The sequence below is a fragment of the Microtus ochrogaster genome, chromosome 1, assembly GCF_000317375.1.
Source record: "Microtus ochrogaster isolate Prairie Vole_2 chromosome 1, MicOch1.0, whole genome shotgun sequence".
NCBI lineage: Eukaryota > Metazoa > Chordata > Mammalia > Rodentia > Cricetidae > Microtus > Microtus ochrogaster.
The window spans coordinates 16,347,339-16,358,643 of NC_022009.1; the positions used below are offsets into that span (position 1 = coordinate 16,347,339).

The 11,305-nt window shown below is 34.3% G+C and overlaps 1 protein-coding gene across 15 annotated transcripts in view; it reads left to right on the forward strand.

The window, feature by feature from the left end:
* The window catches only part of Gphn (gephyrin), a 351,545-nt gene that overhangs the window by 190,766 nt on the left and 149,474 nt on the right, over positions 1 to 11,305 (forward strand). For 9 of the 15 annotated variants that reach the window (XM_026779610.1, XM_026779623.1, XM_005343244.3 and 6 more), the window contains 3 exons: positions 4,438 to 4,504; positions 8,945 to 9,217; positions 10,922 to 11,029. In XM_026779610.1, coding sequence (XP_026635411.1) covers positions 4,438 to 4,504; positions 8,945 to 9,217; positions 10,922 to 11,029 — 448 coding nt within the window. The remainder of the gene's footprint in view (positions 1 to 4,437; positions 4,505 to 8,944; positions 9,218 to 10,921; positions 11,030 to 11,305) is intronic. The other 6 variants (XM_026779627.1, XM_026779637.1, XM_013346157.2 and 3 more) reach the window with 1 other exon arrangement.

Consider the following 11,305-nt stretch of genomic DNA (forward strand, 5'->3'; position numbering starts at 1 on the left):
TTTTTCGAGACAGGGTTTCTCTGTGGTTTTGGAGCCTGTCCTGGAACTAGCTCTTGTAGACCAGGCTGGTCTCGAACTCAACATTTTCTATTCTTCTATTGTATCTTTTTAAAAAAATTGATTTTTATTGAGCTCTACATTTTTCTCTTCTCCCCTCCCCTTCAACCCTCTCCCAAGGTCCCCGTGCTTGCAATTTACTCAGGAGATCTTGTCTTTTTCTACTTCCCATGTAGATTAGATCTATGTAAGTCTCTCTTAGGATCCTCATTGTTGTCTAGGTTCTCTAGGATTGTGATTTGTCAGCTGGTTTCTTTGCTTTATGTTTTAAAACCACTTATGAGTGAGTACATATGATAATTGCCTTTCTGCATCTGGGTTACCTCACTTAAAATGATGTTTTCTAGCTCCATCCATTTGCCTGCAAAATTCAAGATGTCATTATTTTTTTTTCAGCTGAGTAGTACTCCAATGTGCAAATGTACCACACTTTCCTTATCCATTCTTCGTTCGTGTGTGTGTGTGTGTGTCTGTGTGTCTGTGTGTGTGTGAGTTGTGGTGTGGTCAGGTCATCCAGTTGTTTATTTTTAGTAGTGTTGTTTTTGTTCTCAAGTGTGTTTTGTATTTTAATAATAATGGCTTTGTATTTGTTTTCACAGTCTCTCTGCTATGCTCATTCATCTCTTCAACCCAAAATAATGCCTCTTGTATTTTCCTTAGGTTTGGTGTGTTGAATATAAATTATTTTAGACTGTTTATGTCATGGAAAATTTTTCTTTCTCCTTCAGTCATGGCAGATGGTTGTGCTGGATACAGTATTTTATCCTTGTAATAGCTGTCCTTTTAGCACTTAGAATGCATTACTCCAGATTCTTTTGGCTTTCAAAGTTTCCATTGAAAAATCAGCTCTTATTCTTTTGGGTTTTTCTTTGTATGTTACTTGCATTATTTTCTCCTAAAGCTTTCAGCACACATCTTTATTATGTATTATTTGTTTTAACTACAATATGTCATAGAGACTTTCCAGTCTTGTCTCTTTTATGTTCTGTGTGCTTCTTGTATTTATATGGGTTTCTCAATTTTTAGGTTGAGGAAATTTTCTTCTATGATATTGTTGAAGGTCTGATCTATGCCAATGAGTTGGTATTCTTCTCATCCATAGTTATAAGTAAAAGGTTTGTTTATTTCTCCTGTGGTGTCACATTTCCTATGTATTTGTTTTCATTTTGAATTTGTCATATTCCTTGCTTATGTAGTCTAGATATTCTTAAAATTTGTATCTTTGCAATCAAGATGTGCTTGATGTGTTCTACATCTACTTGATATCTTTCTTTTGAGTTTTCTATTTATTTATTTTGGTTGATTTTTGTTTTGTTTTGTTTTTCAAGACAGGGTTTCTCTGTGTAACACTCCTGGCTGTTCTGGAACTCATTTAAAACCAGGCTGGCCTCAAACTCACAGAGTTCCACAAATCTACAAATCCCCCTCTGTCAAATTTAAGAAAGTGAAAACAGGATAGAAATCAAAGCTGACTATCTAGGGCGAAAATAAAGGATACTGATTAGATACTGAAAAATAACCATCATAATGTAAACAAAAAATATTAAATCAATTTATGTCTAATATATTATATGGGACTTACTTTTCTTTATATTATAAACCTACTTTAAGTTCATTTTAAAATATTCTTGAAATGGTAGTGCTTGGTAATACTGAAAAGAATCCATTATTGACCCCCAATGCCTTAAGAATGCATTCTAGTCCTGTATGGTGGTTTTCTGCCTTCCACTATCTAATGCCAGTGTACTTTTTTCAGAGAAGATGGATCAAGTACTTATTTGGTTAATGTTTAACTAAGTGCTTGATTATTATATTCAACAAATATCTTGCTCCTTTTAAAACTTAATTTTGAAGCCAAGTCTCAGCTTCAGCTAATAATTACCTGGGACTATGGAAGTCCTTGTCACCTTCTAAGGTTTTATTTAAAATAATTAGTTGAGGTTTTATCCCTATAGTGTGCTATGGATGGAAAATATCTGCTAACAATCTTTGGAAGTCATTAAGAGTCTGCACTCAATCTCTCCTAATTTGCACCTTTTGAAGTCTTTTTTTATAAACCTGTCTTATAGTCTAAATATTTAATAGAATATCCTCCTTGTATTTTTCAGAAGCAATTTGTAATGTCCAACAAGGCAAAATTTTCTTTACTTCTTCAAACATCCTTTGTAAAGTTTTTACATTTTAGTCAGATAGCAAAATGTTGTCCATGTAATGGTAAACTATAGAGTCAGGAATTTGCTTCCATATCATTTCCAATGGTTAACTTACAAAATATCTGCACACGGTTGGGCTACTTAAAATTTCTTGTGGGAGGATCTTCCATTGGTAGCTCTTAGCAGACTGAGAATTATTATATATAGGCACTGTGAATACCAATTTTTCTCTGTGTTTTTCTTGTAAAGGTATAATGAAGAAACAATCTTTTAAACTGTAACAGGCTGTCTTTGAGTAATTGAGAAGCAAAGAAATGTCATACTGTAGAGAATCCATTGGCTGAATCACCTTATTAGTAGCTCTTAGATCTGTTACCATTCTCCATTTTCCAGATTTCTTTTTAACAAAAAAATACAGGAGAATTCCAAGAGCTGTTTGATTCTTCAATATGCTGAACATTTAGTTGCTGCTGACCAGCTGTTCTAAAGCCTGCAGTTTCTTTATTGTTAAAGGCCATTGCTTAACCCATACATTTTTGTCTATCAGCCATTTTAAAGGTAGGATTGTTGGTGCCTTTGAAATATCAGCAGCTGTTGTGTCCTGTTCTTCTTTAGCCTGAATGGTCAGTGACTGTTCTGCATAAAACCATCTATTATTTTTTTCCAGAAATATGTTAATTTATGGTTTGTTTCTAAGATTAGGAGAATGTTAATCTGAGTATTTAATTCCTATAACAAACTGCGTCCCTACAAATTCATTGCTCTGTTAGCCACATATGGTTTTAATATTCCTCTCTGTCCTTCTGGCACTATACATTTGACCAGTTTCACAGCTGTAGATTATTCAAAATTCTTATTTATAAATGATTTAAAGTAGCATAATTTTATTTTCAAAGATAAAATTAAAATGTGACCATAGCAAAATGCAGCCAGATAGTGAGTTATTTTTAATTTCATTTTACATTCCTACCACAGTTTTCCTTCCTACCACTCCTCTCACCCCACCAGCCCACTTCCCATTCACTCCCCCCAACAGGCAAGGGCTCTAGTGGGTTATCAACAAAGTCTGGCACATTAAATGAGCAAGGGAGGCCAAGATCATGATGGAGAAATTTACAGAGACAGCTGAACTAAGGTTGTGGAAAATCATGAACTCTACACCAACAACTGTGGAGGCTCCATGGGACCTAACTAGGCCCTCTGTATGTGGGAGACAGTGGTCAAACTTGGACTAACTGAGAAGCCCCTGAGAGTAGGAGCAGGATCCTGGTGCATGAGATAGCCTGTAGGAGCCCATTCCCTAAAATGGGATGCTATGCCCAACCTTAATGCAGGGGGGAGGGGCTTGGTTCTATCCCAACTTAATGTGCCAGAATTCTAATTCTTTAATAATTAAAATATACTCCATAAATATATGAAATTGTCAGTGAACAATTTTAAAGAAAACTTCGAAAAGAGAAAGATAACTCAGGCCTTCCATTCTTCACTCAATTTTCTAGTACCTTCTACTTTTATGTATTGTTTCTAGCCAGCCTATTTAAACCTGAAATTGAAGTTCAGTGAAAACAGGGACTATGAACTTGAAGAAGAGTGGGCAGGTTATCTGGGGGAAGGGCAAAAAGGAAGAAAGGGGAGGGAGAGGTATATAATTAAATTATAATATCAAAAATACACTTTTTAAAAAAGGAAACTTACAAGGTTCTCCCAAAGCCCTTTCTATGTTAAAAGACCTGTAACTATCAATGATTCTGTTCATGACTAAGCCCTGTTGCCTTTTCCCCCACAGCAATACATATGTGAAAATCTGTTTTACTTCACTTTCTACACTTGTTGAAAAGTTAAAGCACAAATCTAAACCTCACTCAGCTCTTTAATGCCAATTTAGACTTTTTAACATCACTATTACTATATTAGACATTTTAATGCAGTTTGTCCTTCAACAACTGCAGTTTGAAAAGCTAAACTTAAACAAAAAGGCAGTATTATTAGGGTCACATTCCTTTAAAATAGCTACTTTATTCTGATTTCATGTTCAGTTCTTTTTTTAATCCACTGTACTAACCACTATTATAAAAATACTGCTCAGAATGTCCAATTTGTATAACAATTGATAATCTACTGTAACTTTTTTTCCTATAATACATGTTCTCATATAAAGCAATATGATTGGCCTTTGTTGAATATTTGTTTCAATTCATTATTCAATTCTCTTTCTCTTTCTTTTCAGACCAGTGTGTGGAATAAGGGGGAAAACTCTGATAATTAACCTACCTGGTAGCAAGAAAGGATCTCAGGTAAGCATTCTCTATGTTGTATGGTTTAATAAATGAACTCTTAACCAACCAACTCTGAGAGTAGACAACCAACAAGCTGTACACACCAAAATAGCTGCTCACTGCTAACACTAATCAAGAAGCACCCTCAAATTATGTATTTCATTAGGAAGTACCAGAAAACTCACTGAACACTTCATATACTTACAGTTATTGTTTATAGAAGGAAAGGATACAGTTTGAGCCAAGAGAAGTGCATCAGAGTTTAGTAAACATACCTGATGCAGAGCTTCCATTGTCCCCTCCTGTGCATTCATGAATTTGTTACTTTCCTGTGACTGCAACAATCTACATGGAATATTGCCAATCAGAACCTCATTTGAACTGTTGTGTTTGTTGTTTTCATGTTTGTTTGTTCATTCTAGCTCGTCATATAGTGTCCACATGGCTGAATTTTAGTCCTTATCCCTTTAGTTTTCAACATCTTTCAGAGGCAAAGCAATATCAAAGTATATCCAAACCTGCATTGTAATTTATATTGTTAGGAGATCTCATTGCCCAAGTTGTCTGGCAAAAAAAGAATACTCTGTCATTACAGTCTTATATCCTAGACGTCCCCTTTCTAGTAGCTAAAGGCAAGGCTAGACTCTTTCTGTATGATAATTAATTCTGCACTATGGAATGGTATGCTCTGACTTTTGGCTTAGGCTTTTTACCAATTAACATTGCTCATAATTAGCCAGGCAGTGGTGGCGCACGCCTTTAATCCCAGCACTCGGGAGGCAGAGGCAGGCGGATCTCTGTGAGTTCGAGGCCAGCCTGGTCTACAAGAGCTAGTTCCAGGACAGGCACCAAAGCTACAGAGAAACCCTGTCTCGAAAAACCAAAAAAAAAAAAAAAAAAAAAAAGCCATTGCTCATAATTGTATTCACTTTATCATTTATATTACTGAATACATCAATATTATCAGTGAGAATATGCCTAATTTGCAAGTAGCAGCATGAAATATGGTTAGATCTAGAGAACTGAGTAATCTACCTTTAAACACATTATGTGTATTTTCATATTTTAATTGTAATTTACTTATTTTCTTCCTTGATCTCTTCTTCTTTGTACAATGTGATACATTCATACAGCACTGTATAATAGAAATGAGATGAAACAACTTCCAGTTGTTTGCTGGCCAATCATGTTTCTGTTGGTATTACACTTTAAGGTAGATTTTAATTCACTTTCCAAATATATTTGACCAAGAATGTCAATACTCCTATAGTAATAACAATCCTAATATTGCAGCATATTTGTTGGAGGAGGGGCCACTTGTTCTTTCCTGGCACCTAGCTAACTTACACTCAAAATAATCACACAGAAACTGTACTAATAAAACACTGCTTGGCCCATTAAATCTAGCTTCTTATTGGCTAACTTTTACACGTTAATTTAAACCATTTCTATTAATCTGTGTGTCGCCATGTAGCAGTGGCTTACCGGCAAAGTTTTGGCATGTCTGACTCTGGCCACAGCTCTATGGCATCTCCCTCTCTGCCTTCTCTCAGCATTTTGTCCAATTTTCCCCACCTAGCTCTGTTTTCCTATAACTCTGCTATAGGCTCAAAGCAGTTCCTTTATTCATTAGCCAATAAAAGCAACACATAGACAGAAGGATATCCCACACCACATATCTAATGTAGGAATAGTACAACTAAAAAGTAAAGTTCAAGGACAGTGAATTAAAACAAAGTCAGACATTCATTATGCTACTTGTTTTGAGTGTGCTACATTTTTGAAGACATAAAGTTTAATCACTATGCTGATTCACTTTACCAATAGTAGTTTTGGGCTAACCTTTTATTTTGAAGCAGGGCATTGTCATCTACAAATTCATGTTCAAGACCACACAATCACTTAAAAAAAAGTTTTCAGGTCGTTTTGGCTTTGTATTTAGCTACATATATAGCTATCATATAGCTGTCCTCAACCACATAGAACTTGCACTCAGTCCATTCCTATTCATATGATATGGTCACACAGATAAAGAGCTAGACTATCTTTCCAATTAGGCAGTATAGTATTATTCTATCAAATCTAACTTATCCAGATGTGGTAAGGGAAAAAGCAAACATCAGGAATTCTGACAAAAAATTAAACATATATTTAACATCTTCTTGCTTAGAAATCATCCCCTAGCCGGGCGGTGGTGGCGCACGCCTTTAATCCCAGCACTCGGGAGGCAGAGGCAGGCGGATCTCTGTGAGTTCGAGGCCAGCCTGGACTACAAGAGCTAGTTCCAGGACAGGAACCAAAAGCTACGGAGTAATCCTATCTCAAATCCAAGAAAAAAAAAAGAAAGAAAGAAAGAAATCATCCCCTATTCTGCCACCCACAGTTGTATTATTACTGTGACCACTGTGTCAGATTGGGGGGAAAAAGTTTAGGTGTCATGGGGGAAAGGGTACATTTGTAAGGAAGAATATTTACATGTGGGTGTCTTTGTCCAAGTGCCCCTTTCCTAAAAAAGTGAAGAAACCCAACTAGTAGGAACCTTCCTTGTTCACCTGCCCTCCTATATTGAATGTGATGAGACACTCATCACCACCCCCCAACCAGTGAGAAAACAAAAATTTGAAGTGCCCATTTCATTTTCCCAAGATGAAAATGCTAAAACCTATTTGTATCCTCAGGAGTTAACCAGTATCAATTTTATTTTGATAGTTATATGTAGAACTTTCCCTACTCAGAATATTTCTCATGTCTTCCTTTGGTTTCTGACTTATTTTTTGGCAGATACAACAGTATTGTTGACATTTTATGTCTCAAAGGGTGCAAGACGAATGAATCTTAACTTGGCACTTCTTGCTTTGCTGTAGCTATTTAGTGTCCACTTACCTCTTGGACCCATGTAACCAATTTGAGCATCCAATTGGATGTGATTCCAGGCAATTTCTAATCCTAGGAGGAAGTTTTTTGGATGGACAGTGACATATTTTACTTTAATACACACCCTTAAATTCCCAGAATGACTTCAAAACACCCCATACATCTATGTCTTCAATAGATCAGTTTTTCATTGCTTTTCCCTGAACATATAGCCATACGACATTGAGCACTGCTCCTAAGCTAGAAAACTAAATATGAAAGTATAGCTGAGAGATAGTATAGAAGTTATGCTAACAAATCACAAGCCCTAGGAACGTCATGTATTTCAAACATATGAATTATTTGTTTTCATCTTCTTCAGCCACCAGCAAAGTTGAAGCATTCCAAAAGATGAGCTTCACTAGTGACTTTAACTTGATGTGATTTCTAAACCTACATAGTAATTCACTAGGATTCACAGAACTCACTTAAGGGTCTTAAAGTTATTGTTTGCACAGGAAGGTGATGTGGATTAAGGGAAAAGTCATAGGGCAAAAAAGTAGAGGAACCTAGCCAACAAAGAGCTTTCCTTGTTTATTCTTCCTTGGGACCATGCATGTGTTACCATCCTGTCCTAGACACATGACAGTATACATGCAGAACATTGCCGATGAGAAGTCCCAACATGAGCCTTTGGTATGCATAGTTTTCAGGTTAACTAGTAATCAAAGATCCCAGGAAATAAAGACATTTTTTATCAAACCTGACATTCTAATGTCTGGATATAGCCTCCTAGAAGCTGAAGGAAAATATCAAACCTCTGTTTTGTCAAGATTACATTCTTTGATATACTGTTTAAACAGTAAGCAATTGAGACCTATAAAGACAGTGAAAAATTAGGCATTCTTCAAGTATGCCATTAATGTTCCATTCTTGTTTTAAGATATTTCTTTACCGTTCAGACTTTATTAAGGTGTTGCTTTAATGTGAAAGATAAAGACTTCCATCTATTCCTAAGACACAATTAGCTCTGTATTCTAATTATAAGTCCTTGCCTGGTGTCTTTTGGGGATGCATTATAGATATTAATGGCATGTGAAGAAAATATTAAATTGAATTCTATTCACAACTTTTACAATTTTATTTTTATTTTTTGCTTATTCCATAGTGCTTTTGTCATAACTACACTGGTATATATTATGATAGTAGAATTTCCAATCTGAACAATAACAACAAAAAAATTTGGTCCTTAATGTGACGTGTTAGACCCAAGTCTTGCACTAGCAAGCAGTTTGAAAATTCTTTTGCTTTTCGTATCTTTTATATATAGAGCATATATAAATACATAGTTGTATCAAAATTGTACTTTAAAAGCATAGTATGCATTCATGTAAGGATTCATCTAACGGCCATAACCTCTAACATATGGAAAGTGTTATATGATGTGATTGCTTCATATTTTACATTAAAAAGATGTGTCAAATATGACTCATTCTTGATATGGATAGAAATACAAGTCCAAAATTATATTCAATTTTATTGCTACCATTTTATTTGTCTATTAAAAAGCATGACTTTTATTTCTTGTTTTGTCTTTGTGGGCAGGAATGCTTTCAGTTCATACTGCCAGCTCTACCTCATGCCATTGACCTTTTACGTGATGCCATTGTAAAAGTAAAGGAGGTGCATGATGAACTTGAAGACTTACCTTCCCCACCACCTCCTCTTTCTCCACCTCCTACAACTAGCCCCCATAAACAGACAGAAGACAAAGGGGTTCAGTGTGAAGAAGAGGAAGAAGAAAAGAAAGACAGTGGTGTAGCTTCAACAGAAGATAGTTCCTCGTCACATATAACTGCAGCAGCCATTGCTGCAAAGGTAGGTCTGCTAAGAGAGACGGAGTTCTGAATTACCCATGGGGAAACTACTGATTTCATCCTCTTTCCATTTCATCCTTCCATAAGTTTAATGTTTTTGAGAGCATCCTAAAAATAGAGCTAGAATATCCATTAAATTTTGTCAATGTGTTCTCTGTCCTGGTACAGATTCTTTATAAGCATTGAAGTTAGTTTGTGTTCTAAGGCACTAATGATATGCCAATTACCTAATGAAGTTATAGCTATAGTGATAAACAACGTAATTTTTAAGGAACTCTTTAAAGTTGCCATTTTATTATATACAATGATTATGTATTTCGGACATCAAAACTCCACATATTTTTAAAGAAACAGAAAACAAAGTTAAAAGACCTCAGATGACTCTTGAAATTAGTTGGAAAAGAGTATTTTAAAAATTTTGCCTGGTATGGAGGTATAGGAAACCTCCACTATTCCAGGGTCAAGATGATCACATTACCACAAAATAAATTTTAAAGACAAGTCTTTGAAGAGGCTTTTGAATTTTCCCCAACTACATATTTATTCAGTTATTGTCAAACACAATTTATCTTAGTTGTATAGAGAAGAAATTAATATATTCTCCTTTAACCTAATAAAGTAATTGAAATATTAGGATAATACCAAAGTTTGTGGATTTTCTTCATAAGGGTCTAGAAATCAATGAAATACTATGAGCTGAGTAAATTTGAATGAACTTAATGCTACATGTTCAGCATAATTAACATAATTTATATTATTATTCATGCCTAGCTTTTTCCAGCTGCTCTGTTTTAATTTCTTTAGAAAGTAGCATATCACTTTTAGTAATGATAATCATTCATTGATTAATATTATACAGATTAAAAATTTAATTACTCTATGAAATAATTTGAAGATCACATAGATATTTTGACTTTGACCATAGGAAAATAAATCTGTTTTAATTTTTAAAAAGTATCTGTTCTTGTTTTAAAGAAACAATGTAAGAGAATCATTACTTTGTTACTGTTTTGCTAGCATTTAGGGTATTACAGGTTTTTTATAGTACTGAACAATAATCAGGAGTTATACTGCTGTGGAAACTTTGATTTTCAGTCAATGTCTGAAAATATTTAATAAAATCATCTTTTTCAGCCTTACATATTTTCTTGGTACTACTTTATAGATCTATTAGTAAATGCTGCCAATAGCAGTTTTCTAGTCTCTAAGGACTTTAAATATGTCTTAGTTCTGAATTATTAAAAATAAACAGATTAAAATCACATAGAAATCCTTTTCATGTCCATTAGATAATTAGTATGTAGTTCCTTCATTGAACACTTCCAGATTCTGTCAGTAGACCCTTCAATAATCCATTAAATTTTAACCATACTATTAAGACTAAAGTTGGATTGTCTTTAGTTGAACCAATTATTAGAATAGGTTCATTTTAAAATTACTGAATGTTCTTTCTTTCTACTTTTAATTAAAAGGATAAGCCTTTTAATTGTTGTTAATTAATTGATGTTCTTTTACAACATCAATTTTGTTTATAAAAGAAAACACAACATACAAAATCAAAGCTGATTTTGTCACTTTGAATTTTAAAAAATTTGGCATTTCATTGTTCATTTGTGTTCACTTTTTTTTCTTTTGGTCATTTTGCTTATGTAATTTCATGCTTTTTCTCTCACTGTATTCATAATTGTTATATGTTATACATTAGAAGCATCCATTGTACATCAACCCTGCTGTTTTCATGGCACATCATGGACAGCCCATCCCTGGTATCATCAGTTATTCCTATGATGCAACAGGCAGTACAGATAAACGGGTAAGACAATGAGTTTTGAATAATAATTTTGCAAATATTTATCATACTTCCTTTATTTGGAGGTGGGCTATAACATGGTAAATGAGTTATTTTATTGTGAAAAATCTTCATGGTTACTAAGCATACCACATTAAGGAATTTAATATATTTTTTGTGCCTAAATTTCTCTACACTCATTAAAACTCTATCATGTTTAACAGTGAACTTTCATCACATGACTTTCAAAAATTTCTTTGCTCAAGAAGTCTGGTTTTTTTTGTTTTTTTTTTTTTTTTT